The sequence below is a fragment of the Neoarius graeffei genome, chromosome 19, assembly GCF_027579695.1.
Source record: "Neoarius graeffei isolate fNeoGra1 chromosome 19, fNeoGra1.pri, whole genome shotgun sequence".
Taxonomy (NCBI): domain Eukaryota; kingdom Metazoa; phylum Chordata; class Actinopteri; order Siluriformes; family Ariidae; genus Neoarius; species Neoarius graeffei.
The window spans coordinates 8,655,068-8,672,720 of NC_083587.1; the positions used below are offsets into that span (position 1 = coordinate 8,655,068).

At 42.2% G+C, this 17,653-nt stretch overlaps 1 protein-coding gene across 1 annotated transcript in view; it reads left to right on the forward strand.

Moving 5' to 3' along the window:
- LOC132867696 (zinc finger protein 883-like) overlaps positions 1 to 17,653 on the forward strand; it is a 57,453-nt gene that overhangs the window by 12,177 nt on the left and 27,623 nt on the right. The window contains exons 2-3 of the mRNA XM_060900706.1: positions 2,118 to 2,289; positions 5,647 to 5,918. Of these exons, the coding sequence (XP_060756689.1) occupies positions 2,130 to 2,289; positions 5,647 to 5,918 (432 nt within the window). The 5' untranslated portion in view covers positions 2,118 to 2,129. The remainder of the gene's footprint in view (positions 1 to 2,117; positions 2,290 to 5,646; positions 5,919 to 17,653) is intronic.

Here is a 17,653-nt window from a genome sequence, read left to right on the forward strand (position 1 = left end):
GATTTAGACTTCAAATAAAACCTGGATATGTTTCATTCCAAAATAAATAAGCTTTCTTTCAAACTTGAACTCTTGTCTCTCTGTGTGTCCCTCTTACACATACACAGATACAAGCACAAACAGACATGGAGCTGTTTGTCAATAGGGTCAGTTTTTATTTAAAAGTTTTAAAGTGACAATACAGCAATATGTACATGAATCGATATCTGATCGAATCGGATCGTGACCTAATGAATCGAAATCGAATCGATCCAGGAAATCCCGAACGATTCCCAGCCCTACCGCCCGCGCCCGCATTGTGCAGTCCCACTCCCGCCCGCGCCCGCAAAGAATTATGATTTTCAGTCCCGCTCCTGCCCGCGCCTGCCATATTTTGTCCCGCTCCCGCCCGCAAATCCCGCATGATGCAGATGTTCGCGTTATTTCTCAGGAAAGTTCTTGTCTTGACACAGCGTGATGGTGCCCCGCCCCCTACTTTGAGTGGATTTGAGCATAAATATCTACAGCTCACGTTTGTTATTTACCTTGTTTCTGAATTCAGCATGTAGTGTCTCTAATAATAATAATTAGTGCTGTCAAGTAATTAAAATATTTAATAGCAAATCGCACATTTGTCACATGAGAAACCATTGTAATTCTCTGATCAGCATAAAGTGAATGGGCTTGCTTTGTACCAATGTTTTTTTTTTTTTTTTTATATTGCAAAGCAGAGCTAGCAAGAGAACCATGAGTGAACAACTCTAATCAGAGAGACAGGTTACACAGTGACGGTAGGCTTGACTCAATGCTATCCAAGAAATCCTTCCTGTAATATGCAAATTTGGCCGCCTCTGATTGGACAGCCAAATTTGCATATTACAGGAAGAATTTCTGGGATAGCATTGAGTCAAGCCTACCGTCACTGTGTAACCTGTCTCTCTGATTAGAGTTGTAGACTAACTCAAACAGTAAATCACTTTACTCATGGTTCTCTTGCTAGCTGGGTGTGAACGGCGAGTCATTAGAGTTATCAAAGGATTTCCCGTTAGCGTGATCAATGGCAAATTTAGGCATCTTAAAATGTTTTTATTAATGCCAAATAAAATATCCAGCACAAATTATATATGATAGATATAAATTAATAATTTATAAATTTTATTTCAAACACATTTTTAGTTAGCGGGACTGCAGCTTATCACCGCTCCCGCCCGTGCCCGCATATGTGCGCTCCCGCCCGTGCCCGCATATGTGCACTCCCGCTCCCGCCCATGTGCACTCCCGCTCCCACCCGTGCCCGCATATGTGCACTTCCGGTCCCGCCCGCGCCTGCAATGAGCTTTCAAAATTTGTCCCGCGCCGCATTGCTTTGCGGTGGGTCCCGCGAGTCCCGCGGGAGTGCAGGGCTCTACTCCACAGTCACTGCAACAAACACACACACACTTAATTGGCAACAGGTGCATTGACTTTGCCACTCACCTTCCCTGGCCCCGCCCTACATTCACAAACTGACATTAAGCCACGCCCCCACTGCCACAAATGCATTTGAAGTTCTTCATACTAACTGTCCAGGTTTTTGTGTCATACTGAGATAATCATTATAAAGAATCGCGATGCCTTCTCTGCCAGTTAGACGAGGCTGGTGTATATAACTGCAACCAGGAGGACTAGTTTCATTTAATGCTACAGACTCCTTTGGTTTAATCCATGTTTCTGTTTAAACACAGTACATTAAACTGCTGATCAGTAAGAAGTTCATTAACAGTTCGTGCTTCAGACATAAGAGAGTACATATTTAAGTCTTAGCTTTTACAGTAGGTCAAAGGTGCTGGCAGCGGCTGTACAGTCAGTATGATCTAATTTTATATTAATTAGATTATTAGAACAAACTGAGTATTTCTACTTTTTTGTATAGCTCGGGGAACAGGCACAGTCTCAATGTAATGAAACCTGTGTGATGACTCTGTGCAGGTAGCAGACACAGTTTAGCCTGTCCGTCTGCTCCCTGGCCTTGGCTCTGGATTGTCGTGGATTAACTAGGCCTGTTCTGAGACTATGAGCTATGCTGCGAGAAATGAGAGCAGCATCTTCCTGAATGGGATGGATACCGTCCTGCCCTAACAGATTTGTTTGATTTTTAGCTGTGTGAGGACATGAAAACAGAGACATCCATGGATGGAGAGACCTCAGAAGCCTGTGTGAAGAAAGAGGAGACGCTGGAGCTGAATATCTACAGCTATGGAGACGATCTCGACAACCCACCTGAAGGTCTCTCCATTAAAGTGGAAGATCCTGATGATAAAGACTATCTCTGTAAGACATTAGGCCACTCTGGCGCTCAGTAACACTCGCTGTTTATTCTACCCTGCACACTATCTGGTGCACTAAAAGTTCAATACAGTACATTTGGCATGTAGCCTCAGTCTCTCTTATAATTTTAATCAACAAATTGACATTGAAATTTAGATTTTTTATTGATTAAAGTATGAACTTTGTTTACAGAGCGTGTAACATGGTAGCGAGGAGTGAGAGAAACTTTATTTGTTTATTTATTTAAAATACTTTAGTCGTTATAAACCGAGGATGTTAACCTGAACAAAAAAAGCATGGAATATCACATGATGGGTGTGTATTAAAAAAATCTATGCTGCATGGTTTTATTTTCATGTTACAGCATGGCCCAAAATGTATGATTCCCCTCAAACCATAGTGATTTGCTTGTTATTGCAATTTTGAATTTATTAATGAATGACACATTCAATGTTTAATTTGTTTCTGTTTACATTTAATGTGGCATAATGTCTGTCATTCTCTCCAGCCACTCCTGTGTTTTATTCTGAGACAAAAAAATATATGTGGGATGTCGTGTGACTGAGAAACCAGAAAGCACAAAGTCCTCTGTCCTGAAGACTCTTCCATCTTGGGAAACTTACTGACTGATACCTGGGTCTCCTTCCATAAATGTTAAATAAATGTGTCGTAACGTCTTCACCACATTAGAAGATTATAGGTTTTTCCCCCCTCTTTCTTCCACCCATTTGTCGTCCAGTGTGGTCACCTGCTAGTATCCACCCACTAGCCAGGTCTCTCTAACCATGTGAGTGAAGGCTAACACGTACTTCCTCCAAGACATGTAAAGCCATCAAACTCCTCTTTTTCAATTGCAGCTCATGCTGTGTCACATGATAGCAAAATACACCTGGAGGACAGTGTTATGTGCTCTGTTCCCCACATGCATAAGCTCGCAGAAGATCCCAACCAGCTGTGATTTAATAGGGGACAGAAAGTATGCCCCTCATTACGCCTCTGGAATGGAATGTTCAATAAGAGACAGTGGCTGTGAGAGACAGGAGTCCAAATATACGGATTTTGGGGCATCACAGTGGTGCAGCTCCGGGGTCCTGGATTCGATTTTAAGCTCTGGTTGCTGTCTGTGTGAAGTTTTGCAAGTTCTCCTCCCCGTTGGACTATTTATTTATTTACTTTCTTACTTGCTGTGTGGACAGAAGAAGAAGAAACTTTTTATTTGTCACATGCACACTTCAAGTACAGTGAAATTCATCCTCTGCATTTAACCCATCTGAAGCAGTGAACACACACGCGTGCGCACACACCCAGAGCAGTGGGCAGCCACACCAGAGTGCCCGGGGAGCAGTCAGGGGTGATTTTCATAACAAATTTGGGAAATTCTGTTCCCCAGAAGATAAGCAAACAAGTAGCTGAATTTAAAACAACCCTGCCCAGGCAAGTCCTATGAGAATACTGTAAATACGTCATGCAGTGCCACAGTCATATGAACATTCGTTTTATTTTGCCCTGCAAGCTTCGTATCTGACCATTTGTTTACTCCCACAAGGAAGTAAAAAAAAAAAAAACCTCATACTCGTATACAGTGCTGGCACAAAATAAGGCAATGCCTAGGAAAAGATCGATTTTGCATACTTAATCCGTGCAAATGACATCAGAATCTGCACTGAAGGCAACTGAAATACATTATGAAGATACAGAGACACATTTTAACCACAATTTTATACTTTACCCATGAAAATACTAGCAGTTTTGGCCATCGTTGTGTGATAAACATCATAAAAATATTGGAAATAGTATCTCTTTTTGTTTAGTTTAGCCCCAAAAACCACCTTAATCACTCCTTGTTGGGCAATCCTACCATGATATGCTAATTATTCCACAGGTGAAAACCATTAACTAAATCATGTGGTCTCTACAAATAATTCATTAGAAAAAGTATTTATCCTCTGACTACAGCCAGGCAACAGGCAGAAATGGCATCAGAGAGAGAAACTACAGAAGAGCAGCGTATTAGGATGAAAGTTTTGCGGGAGGAGGGCCATTCATAATGAGCCATAGCAAAGAAACTGCATGTGACCCACAGTGCTGTCTGGAAATGCCTCAAGCATCACCAGAAGACTGGGAACTTCAAGAACATTTCAGGCAGAGGAAGGAAGAAAAAGTTGACTAAAGCTGATGTCCAGTACCTCAAGACTCCATCCCTACGAGAGAGGAAGAAATCCAGCAAGGAACTGGCACAGGACCTCCAAGATGCTACAGGCAAGGATGTCTCCCCACACCTGGTTAGGAAGACACTCTCAGCAGAAGGCCTCAAAGGTCATGTGTCAGTGTGCAAAACTTTTGTTGAGAGGTGGAAATAAGCAGAAGAGATTTAACTGGGCAAAAATTCACAGGAGTTGGACTTCTGAGCAGTGGACAACGGTCATGTTCTCAGATGAGAAGAAATTTAGAATTATTTGGCAACGCTATGCAACAGTAAGTCAGGTGCAGAAAGGGAGAAAGATGCAAGGCAAACTGTATTTCTCCCACAGTAAAACATGGCGGAGGGGTCCTGCAAGTATGGGGAGCCATCACCTACAATGGAGCTGGTCATCTCTACAAACTAGATGGGACCCTCACTGCTGACAAGTACAGACAAATCCTTATCCATCATGCTGTGCCTTCTGGAAGAGCTCTCATTGGCAACAACTTTATCTTCCAGTAAGATAATGACCCAAAACACACAGCTGGGATGGTTAAACAGTATTTACAAAACAAAGAACAAGATGTCAGCTTGACAATTCTTGATTGGCCAGCCCAAAGTCCTGACATGAATATAATTGAGCAAGTCTGGAACTACATGGAGCGAGAGAAGGTGAAAAGGGCTCCTTTAAACCTGCCACAGCTCTGGGAAATGTTGCAAGACATATGGAGATCAATTCCACTTGATTTTATTCATAAACTTTATGATGGCATGCCTGATCGTGTCAGTGCACTTCAGTGTCAAGGGGTTCCATACCAAATATTGATAATATTTTAGAATGATTTACTCTGGTTACTTGTAACATTTGTTTGTTATGATGAAAATGTTTAGTTTATTAAGAGAACTTGAGAACAAAAGGTCAAATTGTGGTGTTTTGTCATTTTGGTAGGTGTTTCCATATTTTTTGCCAATACTGGTACTTTGTTGTGTCCTGTTTGATCCCAGTCCTGATGGACACCTCTAGTCTCAACCAGATGCTCAGTGAACCTTACTGGCAAGCTTTCTTAGGATAATCTTTATACAGTACTAATGTACCGTATATGGTCTTAGAGAGACACACACAGATTGCACACACATTTGGGCCTCATTTCTTCCTGTTGTGTTTTCTCTACTCCTAGACTGTGAAGTTTGCAAATCCTTTTTCCTCAACAAATGCGAGGTTCATGGACCACCCCTCTTCATCCCCGATACTCCTGTTCCCATGGGAGTCCCTGACCGAGCCAGACAAACCCTTCCTCCTGGGCTAGAAATCCAGAAGTCCAGTATTCCTGATGCAGGCCTGGGAGTGTTTAATAAGGGGGAGACTGTTCCAGTAGGTGCACACTTCGGCCCCTGCCAGGGAGAGCTGGTGAACCGAGAGGAAGCCAAGAACAGTGGAGACTCCTTGGTTGTGAGTTTGTCATAAATTTTATTATAAAGATTGTATATTTTTATGTAACAAAATATGATGACTAGATGAAGGTAGCTCCAATTAATATCAATTTCTTCTTGCAGATGATATGTGGAGTAGTGGTGTAAATCGCAAGTTTGAGCACAATGCGGTCCGACATCGGTTCTTTTAGCCAATGTGGTGGAACTTGTCTGTTAATAAAAATACTAGTAACACCTCAGTGCTCAAGTTGTCTGTGTCTATGCGTCAGCCCTGTGATGACCTGGCGACTTGTCCAGGGTGTACCCCGCCTTTCGCCCGTAGTCAGCTGGGATAGGCTCCAGCTTGCCTGCGACCCTATAGAACAGGATAAAGCGGCTAGAGATGATGAGATGAGACAGTATATACCCGGTGTGCTGTGAGAGAAAGTGAAGTGTGCTGTGGAATTTTGAGCAACCCCATGCATTTTCATGCAGGCTCATGAAATAATATATTTTTTAAATACAACAATGACTGTACTTTTTCATTAAAAATGTTTGTAGGTAGTCACTTTTTTTTTTAATGTAAATGGCCTTTAATTCCATTTTGAAAATAAATTTGGCTCCAGGGAGGAGGATTATTCATGTAGCGACCAGAAAAGGCAGTCGCTTTAGTTGTTGCCAGTTCCACGGAGCCTTGCCAGAGTGCAAAGGCTCATGGGGCTGTTAATGTTAAAGCTTGGAGAACATTAGGGGCTAAATAGCAATGAGCCACCTTGACCAAGACTCCTGCAGTAATTGACCACCTCTGTCCAGTATTTCTGATAGGCATGTATCTTGTAGTAAAATAAAACAACATCTAGAACCATGTTATGTACAGAGCATAGGATGTCACATAAGTCAATCAGTCCCTATACCAGTCCACCATCCCACCCTGCCTGAAGTCCTCTACCATCTTCCATTGCCAAAAAAAGACCATTAGCAGCCTGAATGACCACTAACCAGTGGCACTTACTTCCGTCATCATGAAGCACTTTGAGCAACTGGTTCAGACTTGCATCATCTCAAGTCCCCCACCCATGTTAGACACCAGTATACTTGTAGAGCTAATGGGTCTACAGAGGACGCCATAGCAACAACTCTCCACACTGCCCTCACTCACCTTGAGCAGCAGAAGAGCTATGCTAGGCTTTTCTTTGTGGACTTTAGCTCAGCATTCAACACCATTCTCCCTCACAGACTGGTGTCCAACCTGACAGACCTGAGACTGTCTTAATCCATCTGCCTCTGGATAAAGGACTTCCTGTCTGATGGCCTCAGCAATGGCTCCCCACTCTTCACCCTCTAGTCAAGTCAAGTTTATTTGAATAGCGCTTTTAACAATAGATATTGTCGCAAAGCAGCTTTACAGAATTTGAACGACTTAAAACATGAGCTAATTTTATCCCTAATCTATCCCCAATGAGCAAACCTGTGGCAAGGAAAAACTCCCTCAGATGACATGAGAGAGAAACCTCGAGAGGAACCAGACTCAAAAGGGAATCCATCCTCATTTGGGTGATAAGAGACAATGTGATTCTAACATTTTTAACATGAAATCAGTTTTGTTGATGTTCTAACTCTTCATTGATGGAAACTTGAGTGCAAAACTGTTCATGACAACTGCAGTCCTAAAGTTAGCAAGTCAGATGTAGTCCTCAGCCATAAAAGCATTACTGTAAGAGTCCAGAGCATCTTCCGAGTGTGACTTTCAACTGTCCATATGGGGCCATCCTCCACAGGAGCGACGTGATGAGACTCCAACCAGATGTAGGGCATCAGAATGGATCAGGCAGGTCTGGGGAGCAGAAGAGGTCAGGATTGCCGTGTAACTCAGAGGGACAGATGGGGGGAGAGAAAGAGAGAAAACGCAGGTTGTTGGGTATGCCCAATGTCACCTGATGAGTAGGAACAGTATACATTTTGCACTCAGTACAAACAGGGACTCCGGCAACTAACTATGACAGCATAACTAAAAGGGGAGAGCCAGAAGGTAGCACAGGCATGAGGGAGCCCCGGGACATAAAGCAGCAGCCACTACAGGATCAACAAACTCGAGCGAGCAAGTGAGTGGGGGACTGACAGCATCCATACATCCCAGTTTACCAAAACACTCTGTCTGAGGACCCTCCAGATCTACTCCTTTACCTCATAAACACCATTAATAAAAGGCTTGACTAAACAGATATGTTTTCAGCCTAGACTTAAACACTGAGACTGTGTCTGATTCCTGAACACTACTTGGAAGGCTATTCCATAACTGTGGGGCTTTGTAAGAAAAAACTCTGCCCCCTGATGTAGCCTTCACTATGGGAGGTACCAGCAGATAGCCTGCACCTTTTGATCCAAGTAGGCGTGGCGGGTCATAGAGGAGCAGAAGTTCACTCAGGTACTGTGATGTGAGACCATTCAGTGCTTTAAAGGTCAATAGTAGTACATTATAATGAATACGATAATATACGATAATACGATATAATGAATCTACACCTTTACCTCATAAACACTCTTAACAAAAAGCTTGGCTAAACAGATATGCGCTCAGCCTTGACTTCAACATGGAATGTTTCTGATTCCCGAACACTATTTGGGAGGCTGTTCCATAACTGTGGAGCTTTGTAAGAAACGGCTCTGCCCCCTGATGTAGCCTTCACTATAGGAGGTACCAGCAGATAGTCAGTCAAGTTTATTTGTATAGCGCTTTTAACAATAAACATTGTCGCAAAGCAGCTTTACAGAATTTGAACGACTTAAAACATGAGCTAATTTTATCCCTAATCTATCACCAATGAGCAAGCCTGTGGCGACGGTGGCAAGGAAAAACTCCCTCAGACGACATGAGGAAGAAACCTCGAGAGGAACTAGACTCAAAAGGGAACCCATCCTCATTTGGGCAACAACAGACAGCCTGACTATAATATTAACAGTTTTAACATGAGGACAGTTTCATTGATGTTATAACTCTTCATTGATGGAAACTTGAGTGCAAAACTGTTCATGATAACTGCAGTCCTAAAGTTAGCAAGACAACTGTAGTCCTCAGCCATAAAAGCATTACTATAAGAGTCCAGAGCATCCTCCAGGTATAACCCTCAACTGTCCTCATGGGGCCGTCCTTCACAGGAGCGGTGCGATAAAACTCCGACCAGACACAGGGCACCAGGATGGATCAAGCAGGTCCGAGGGGCAGAAGAGGCCAGCATCTCAATCACAGGACCAACATGTAACTCAGAGGGACAGATTGGGGGGGGGGAGAGAGAGAGAAAGAAAACACGTTGTTAGGTATGCCCTAAAAATGACAAGTATTCAATCTGTGTGGTAGGCTCGCAGAGACGAGAGTCTTTACATCAGGCATAACACACAACAATGGCATGTTAATATGGTAAAAAATATATCATGACCTGCTCTGGCTTGATGCTTGATTGGGTGATGGGAGCACACTCCTCAGCAATGATGAGATGCAGATGGGACCCTTAGGGCTGGCCAAGACAATTCAGTTACATTTCACCGGGTCTGGGACATGCGACAGAAAGTCTGACGGCCGATTCCCTGCAGGCTACGATAGCCAGTCGAGGTCTCCACCAAAAGATTTCCTGTTGACTCCATGTAACTCAGAGGGACAGATTTGGGGTGGGGGGGGAAGAAAACACAGGTTGTTAGGTATGCCCAATGTCACCTGAATAAGTAGGAGCAGTATACATATTGCACCGAGTACAAGCAGGGACTCCGGCAACTAACTATGACAGCATAACTAAAAGGAGAGAGCCAGAAGGTAACACGGGCATGAGGGAGCCCCGGGACATAAAGCAGCCAGCCACTACACCGTCAACAAACTCGAGTGAGCAAGCGAGTGGGGACTGACAGCATCCATACATCCCAGTTTACCAAAACACTATGTCTGAGGACCCTCTAGATCTACACCTTTACCTCATAAACACCATTGACAAAAGGCTTGACTAAACAGATATGTTTTCAGCCTAGACTTAAATGCTGAGACTGTGTCTGATTCCCGAACATTACTTGGAAGGCTGTTCCATAACTGTGGGGCTTTGTAAGAAAAGGCTCTGCCCCCTGATGTAGCCTTCACTATACGAGGTACCAGCAGATAGCCTGCACCTTTTGATCTAAGTAGGCGTGGCGGGTCATAGAGGAGCAGAAGTTCACTCAGGTACTGTGGTGTGAGACCATTTAGTGCTTTAAAGGTCAATAGTAGTATTTTATAATCAATACAAAATTTGATTGGGAGCCAATGCAGTGTGGATAAGACAGGCGTGATGTGGTCATATTTTCTAGTTCTAGTAAGGACACTTGCTGCTGCATTTTGAACTCACTGGAGCTTGATTATGCACTTATTGGAACATCCAGACAGTAAGGCATTACAATAATCCAACCTGGAGGTAACAAAAGCATGGACTAGTTTTTCTGCGTCACGCAATGACATTAAATTTCTTATCTTTGCAATATTTCTGAGATGAAAGAAAGCTATCCGGGTGATGTTATCAATGTGAGTTTCAAATGAAAGACCGGGGTCAATAATCACTCCGAGGTCTTTTACTGCTGCACGTGAAGAAACAGAAAGGCCATCCAGAGTCACTGTGTAATCAGAAAACTTACTTCTAGCTGTATGTGGTCCTAGCACAAGTACTTCAGTCTTGTCAGAGTTAAGCAGAAGGAAATTAATAAGCATCCAGTGTCTAATGTCCTTAACACATTCCTCAATTCTATTAAGCTGGTGTCTCTCATCAGGTTTTGCAGAGGGGCAATTCCAGCGTTATGGACGTGACACTTGAACTCAAAATGGCAACAAATGACCCAGTGCATGTTTTATTGTCTCCCAGTATTTAAACAGGTGTTGCATATTTTAAGGCTGTACCATACTGGAGAAGTGATAGAACAAGAACAATTCCCATAGTACATCTAGGGCATGCCAGAAAACGCCAATAAAAGATGCGTTATGGATGTGACAGAAAAAGTATCACTTTTCTTGGGTGACTGTACATTTTTATCGAACTCTGTGAAATTGTAAACCTAATGTCGAAATGGAGATATCCATTTGATAGAGGGGTCCAAGGTGAATATTAAAAAACCTTTGTTTAAAATATTTTGTATTTCATGCAGAGTTTTGGAAGGAAAAGTCAGCGTTATGGATGTGACGAAATTCCGTTATGGATGTGACGCGTCTGAAATAGACATGGCATATGTTTAGAAAATCAGCAATTTAACCACCATAACCCTTTGAAAAACTCTCTAAATATCAGCTAAAACTATCAAAGTTCTTAAATAATATTTAGGATGGCTATTGTTTTGCTGTTTTGTGGATTTTAGCATACGTTTCTGTGGCTTGTGGCAATAATATAGAATTGTACATGATCAAAGTTGATTTTAGCTTGGGGTTTACATTATAAGAAAGACTGACAGTGACATATTAGGTTGGTTACAAATTGGTTCAACTTATTCACATCTGTAAAATACAGGCCTAGGTGATATCTCTGGGAGTGGTTTTGATGCATTACATGTTGCTTTATTTTTGCATGGTGAGGTTGACATTTACATGGAATTGCCCACAGACATACAACTGTGTGTCATCAGCATAACAGTGGAAACTAATACAATGTTTATGAATAATATTACCCAGAGGGAACATATATAAAGAAAAAAGCAGTGGACCCAAGACAGAACCTTGTGGAACACCAAAATTTACCTTGGTACGTCTAGAAATATCACCATTTATATCAACATACTGATAACGATCAGTTAGATAAGACCTGAGCCAGGAGAGGGCCATTCCCTTAACTCCCACACCATTTTCTAGTCTATCCAGAAGAATGGAATGATCAATGGTATCAAATGCTGCACTAAGGTCAAGCAACACAAGTAGTGAGACACAGCCCTGATCAGACGCCAACAGTAGGTCGTTTACTACTTTAACCAGTGCTGTCTCTGTGCTATGATGAGGTCTAAATCCTGACTGATACATTTCATGGATGTTATTCCTATGTAAATATGAGCATAACTGCTGTGCCACAGCTTTTTCAAGGATCTTGGAGATAAAGGGGAGGTTTGATATTGGCCGATAATTGGACAGCTGACAGGGATCAAGGTCAGGTTTTTTACTCAGGGGTTTGATAACTGCTAGTTTAAAGGATTTGGGTACATAGCCAATCATAAGAGAAGAATTTATTATTTTTAGAAGCAGTTCAATTACTCCAGGCATTATCTGTTTGAATAGACGTGTAGGTAAGGGATCTAGTACGCAAGTTGAGGCTTTTGATGTAGAGACTAATGAAAGTAATTCCGTTTCTTTAAGGGGAGTAAAACATTCTAACTGATGATCTGATACAGTTATATAGTTAACTACAAGGTCACTTTGATTGTCTGACCTTAAATTAGTAGTTTGAATTTTTTGTTGGATATTCTCAATTTTGTCATTAAAAAAAATTCATGAAGTCGTTGCTACTACATACTGCAGGTGTGCATGTGTCTATAGTGGACTTATTCCTGGTTAATTTTGCTACAGTATTAAATAGGAATCTAGGATTATTTTTGTTATCTTCTATTAGGGAGGAGAAATATGTTGATCTCGCAGCACTAAGAACTTTTCTATACTTCAGGAAGCTCTCCTTCCAAGCTAATTTGAACACTACCAATTTTGTTTGATGCCATTTATGTTCCAATTTTCGAGTGGTCTGTTTTAATGTGCGAGTGTCATCATTATACCAGGGTGCTAATTTTTTGTCTCTGACCATTTTCCTTTTTAGAGGAGCTATATTATCTAAAGTATGGCGGAATGTTGACTCTAAGCATTCAGTTGCCTGATCAAGTTCTGCAGGGGCTGACAGTGACCCAATCAAAGTTGACAACTCTGGGAGATCATATATAAAGCTCTGTGTAGTAGTTGACGTGAAAGTACGTTTAATACAGTAGCGTGGTGAGGTGCATATATTATTACTCAGACATAGTTTGAATGAGATGAGATAATGATCTGAGATAACTTCAGACTGTGGAAGTATGACTATATTGTCTACGTTTAATCTGAATGTTAGTATTAGATCAAGGGTGTGACCACCATTATGGGTCGGTCCTATGACATTCTGCTTAATCCCGACTGAATCTAAGATGGACACAAACGCTGTTTTTAAAGGGTCTTCTGGGTTATCGAAGTGAATATTAAAATCTCCGACAACTAAAGCTTTGTCGAAGGAAATAACCAGATCTGAGATAAAATCTGCAAAATCAGAAAGAAACTCAGAATATGGCCCCGGGGGCCTGTAAATAATAAGCAATGGAATTAACTGGGTAGACTTATTTTTTGAGGCTACATACATTATATGAGTATGAAGAACTTCAAATGTATTAAATTTATAACCAGGTTTGTGTGTTACACCTAGATAATCGTTATAAATAACCGCAACGCCTCCTCCTCTGCCAGTTAGACGAGGCTGGTGTATATAACTGTATCCAGGAGGACTCGCTTCATTTAATGCTATATATTCATTTGGCTTAATCCATGTTTCAGTTAAACAAAGTACATTAAACTCCTGATCAGTAATGAGTTCATTAACCATTAGCGCTTTAGATGTAAGAGATCTAATATTTAATAGCCCCACCTTTAGATCAAAGGTGCTGGCAGCAGCTGTACAGTCAGTATGATCTAATTTTATATTGATTAGGTTACTGGAACAAACTCTCTGAACATTTTTTACCTTTTTGTTGAGCTCGAGGAACAGACACAGTCTCGATGTAGTGGACCCTGAGTGACGACTCTGTGCAGCTAGCAGACAGTCGGTTTAGCCTGTTCGTCTGCTCCCTGGCCTTGGCTCTGGATTGTCAGAAATTCACTAGGCCTGTTCTGAGACTATGACCTATGCTGCAGGAAATGAGAGCAGCACCTTCCCGAGTGGGATGCAGCCCACTCGGGATAGCCTGCACCTTTTGATCTAAGTAGGCGTGGTGGGTCATAGAGGAGCAGAAGTTCACTCAGGTACTGTGGCATGAGACCATTCAGTGCTTTCAAGGTCAAGAATAGTATTTTACAATCAATGTGAAATTTGATTGGGAGCCAATGCAGTGTGAATAAGACAGGGATGATGGGGTCATTTTCTAGCTCTAGTAAGGACTCTTGCTGCTGCATTTTGAACTAACTGGAGCTTGTTTATGCACTTCTTGGAACATCCAGACAGTAAGGCATTACAATAATCCAACCTGGAGGTAACAAAAGCATGAACTAATTTTTCTGCGTCGTGTAGTGACATTGAATTTCTTCTCTTAGAAATATTTCTGAGATGAAAGAAAGCTAACCGGATAATGTTATTGATTTGAGTTTCGAATGAAAGTCCGGGGTCAATAATCACTTCGAGGTCTTTTACTGCTGCACGTGAAGAAACAGAAAGGCCATCCAGAGTTACTGTGGAATCAGAAAACTTACTTCTAGCTGCATGTGGTCCAAGTACAAGTACTTCAGTCTTGTCAGAGTTAAGCAGAAGGAAATTAATAAGCATCCAGTGTCTAATGTCCTTCACACATTCCTCAATTCTGTTAAGCTGGTGTCTCTCATCTGGTTTTGCAGAAACGTGCAACTATGTGTCATCAGCATAACAGTGGAAACTAATATCATGTTTATGAATAATATCACCCAGAGGTTGGTTTTATATATATATATATATATATATATATATATATATATATATATATATCTCAGGGCTTTACATTAACTTTTTTGCTCACCGGCCACTGTGGCTAGTGGTTTTCCTGAGTCACTAGCCATTCAGCCTTTTCACTAGCCACAATTTTGTTGCCAGGAAATCGCAGTTTTTTTCTTCACCATGATATGTTAAAGTTGGGAAGATCTAGGTTTAATTATGAATGGCAGCGTATAATGTATCTGTACAGTAGCACTCAAGTATTCAGTGCTGTTAAGGTAGCTCCCTCTATGAAAACATGGAACCAATTCAGACAAAAATATAAGCAGAGTATTCTGTTTATTGAACTCAAATTCAAGCCCCTTTCAATATGAAATCGTATATGAAAAATAACATTCAGTACAACTGAACTGATTCTAATATTAAAAGTCCAATTCAAAACATTTATCATTGAAAAACATTTGATGTTTTGATATGCAAGTATTATGTGTATTATCAAGTATTATTATGTATATTATGTATTATCTATTAATTGTGTGTGTGTGTGTGTGTGTGTGTGTGAGAACATGTGTAGAGAGAGACATTAAATGTCCTCATTACATTCATCATCAGATGAGTCTGAATGGTCCATGAAAAATGGTCTTCGTGACCTGAGGCTTCCAGCAGGTCATAAGTTGATAGCTGGGGCGGGATCAACTTCTTTACAATCATGTGAACGTTTCTAAACGGCAGCTCCATCCTCTCCAGCTCAGCCGACTTCATGACAGCCAGGGACTGAAAGCAATGCTGTCCTGTAGTGAACCAGCCGTCTTCGCCGGTTTTGATGTTATAGTACCGATGTGTGCATTTGACTTTTCGTGGTCCTTTTTATAGTTTCGAGTTTAAAATTACTGGTGCCTGTCTTTGCCAGACTTTCTGCAGTCTTCGCAGTACATGGTATTTTCGGTTTTGCTATGAACGAGCCAATCTGGGCGGCATGGTGGTGTAGTGGTTAGCGCTGTTGCCTCACAGCAAGAAGGTCCGGGTTCGAGCCCTGTGGCCGGCGAGGGCCTTTCTGTGCGGAGTTTGCATGTTCTCCCCGTGTCCGCGTGGGTTTCCTCCGGGTGCTCCGGTTTCCCCCACAGTCCAAAGACATGCAGGTTAGGTTAACTGGTGACTCTAAATTGACCGTAGGTGTGAATGTGAGTGTGAATGGTTGTCTGTGTCTATGTGTCAGCCCTGTGATGACCTGGCGACTTGTCCAGGGTGTACCCTGCCTTTCGCCCGTAGTCAGCTGGGATAGGGTCCAGCTTGCCTGCGACCCTGTAGAACAGGATAGAGCGGCTAGAGATAATGAGATGAGATGAGATCTCGTGTGGTGTGTAATTCACCCCTCTCATTTAAATATGGGGAACTTTTTTCAGCGCGCGCTTTGCGCATCACGGACCTCGGTGATTTTAAAATGCTGCTCCGGCCCTGCTCATTTCTGCCCCTTTTTTCCTGAGCAGCAGGGTTTGAAACTCCAGCTATATGCTGCCACACAGTGCGCTTGTCAGTCGTCAGCAACTTTGTTGCTTTGTTCATTAACCGCAGGTTACCGTATCATTTGATTTTATCTGAGACGTTAACGAACATTCTAAACAATTCTAACATGTTGTCAGAATGTTTACGCAGGTGCTCATGGGAGTTGTAGGCGTGTAATATTACATTGCAATGTGTTTATTATATCAGATGCCTTCAGAGAAAACTACAATTAAAATATATTGTCATACCACAGAATAAACCACCCGCCAAAGTGGCTAGTGAGACTAAAGTTATTACCCGCCAAAGCCGAATTTTACCCGCATTTGGCGGGTGCTAATGTAAAGCCCTGAGATATAAAAAATGCAGTATGTCTAGAAAAATCACCATTTACATCAGCATACTGATAGCGATCAGTTAAATAAGAGCTGAGCCAGGAGAGGGCCGTTCCCTTAAAGGAACAGTCCACCGTACTTCCATAATGAAATATGCTCTTATCTGAATTGAGACGAGCTGCTCCGTACCTCTCCGAGCTTTGCGCGACCTCCCAGTCAGTCAGACGCAGTCAGACGCGCTGTCACTCCTGTTAGCAATGTAGCTAGGCTCAGCATGGCCAATGGTATTTTTTGGGGCTGCAGTTAGATGCGACCAAACTCTTCCACGTTTTTCCTGTTTACATAGGTTTATATGACCAGTGATATGAAACAAGTTCAGTTACACAAATTGAAACGTAGCGATTTTCTATGCTATAGAAAGTCCGCACTATAATGACAGGCGTACTAACACCTTCTGCGCGCTTCGACAGCGCATTCATACCTGTCGAAGCACGCAGAAGGTGTTAGTACGCCTGTCATTATAGTGCGGACTTTCTGTAGCATAGAAAATCGCTACGTTTCAATTTGTGTAACTGAACTTGTTTCATATCACTGGTCATATAAACCTATGTAAACAGGAAAAACGCGGAAGAGTTTGGTCGCATCTAACTACAGCCCCAAAAAATACCATTGGCCATGCTGAGCCTAGCTACATTGCTAACAGGAGTGACCGCGCGTCTGACTGACTGGGAAGTCGCGCAAAGCTCGGAGAGGTACGGAGCAGCTCGTCTCAATTCAGATAAGAGCATATTTCATTATGGAAGTACGGTGGACTGTTCCTTTAACTCCCACAACGTTTTCTAGTCTATCCAGAAGAATGGAATGATCAATGGTATCAATGCTGCACTAAGGTCAAGCAACACAAGCAGCAAGACACAGCCCTGATCAGACACCAACAGTAGGTCATTTACTACTTTAACCAGAGCTGCCTCTTTGCTATGATGAGGTCTAAATCCTGACTGATACATTTCATGGATGTTATTCCTATGTAAATATGAGCATAACTGCTGTGCCACGGCTTTATCTAGGATTAAACAAGTTGTTGTTCTACACTTACAACTGCACCCTGCTCGCTCCTGTAATGGCATCATCATATTTGCGGATGATACTACCATAGTGGGGCTCATTTCTGGGGGGAAGGAGTCTGCTTATCAGCACAAGGTTGAGCAGCTGTCTGGGTGGTGCTGAGACAACAAACCTGGTCCTCAACCACCAAAACCAAGGAGCTG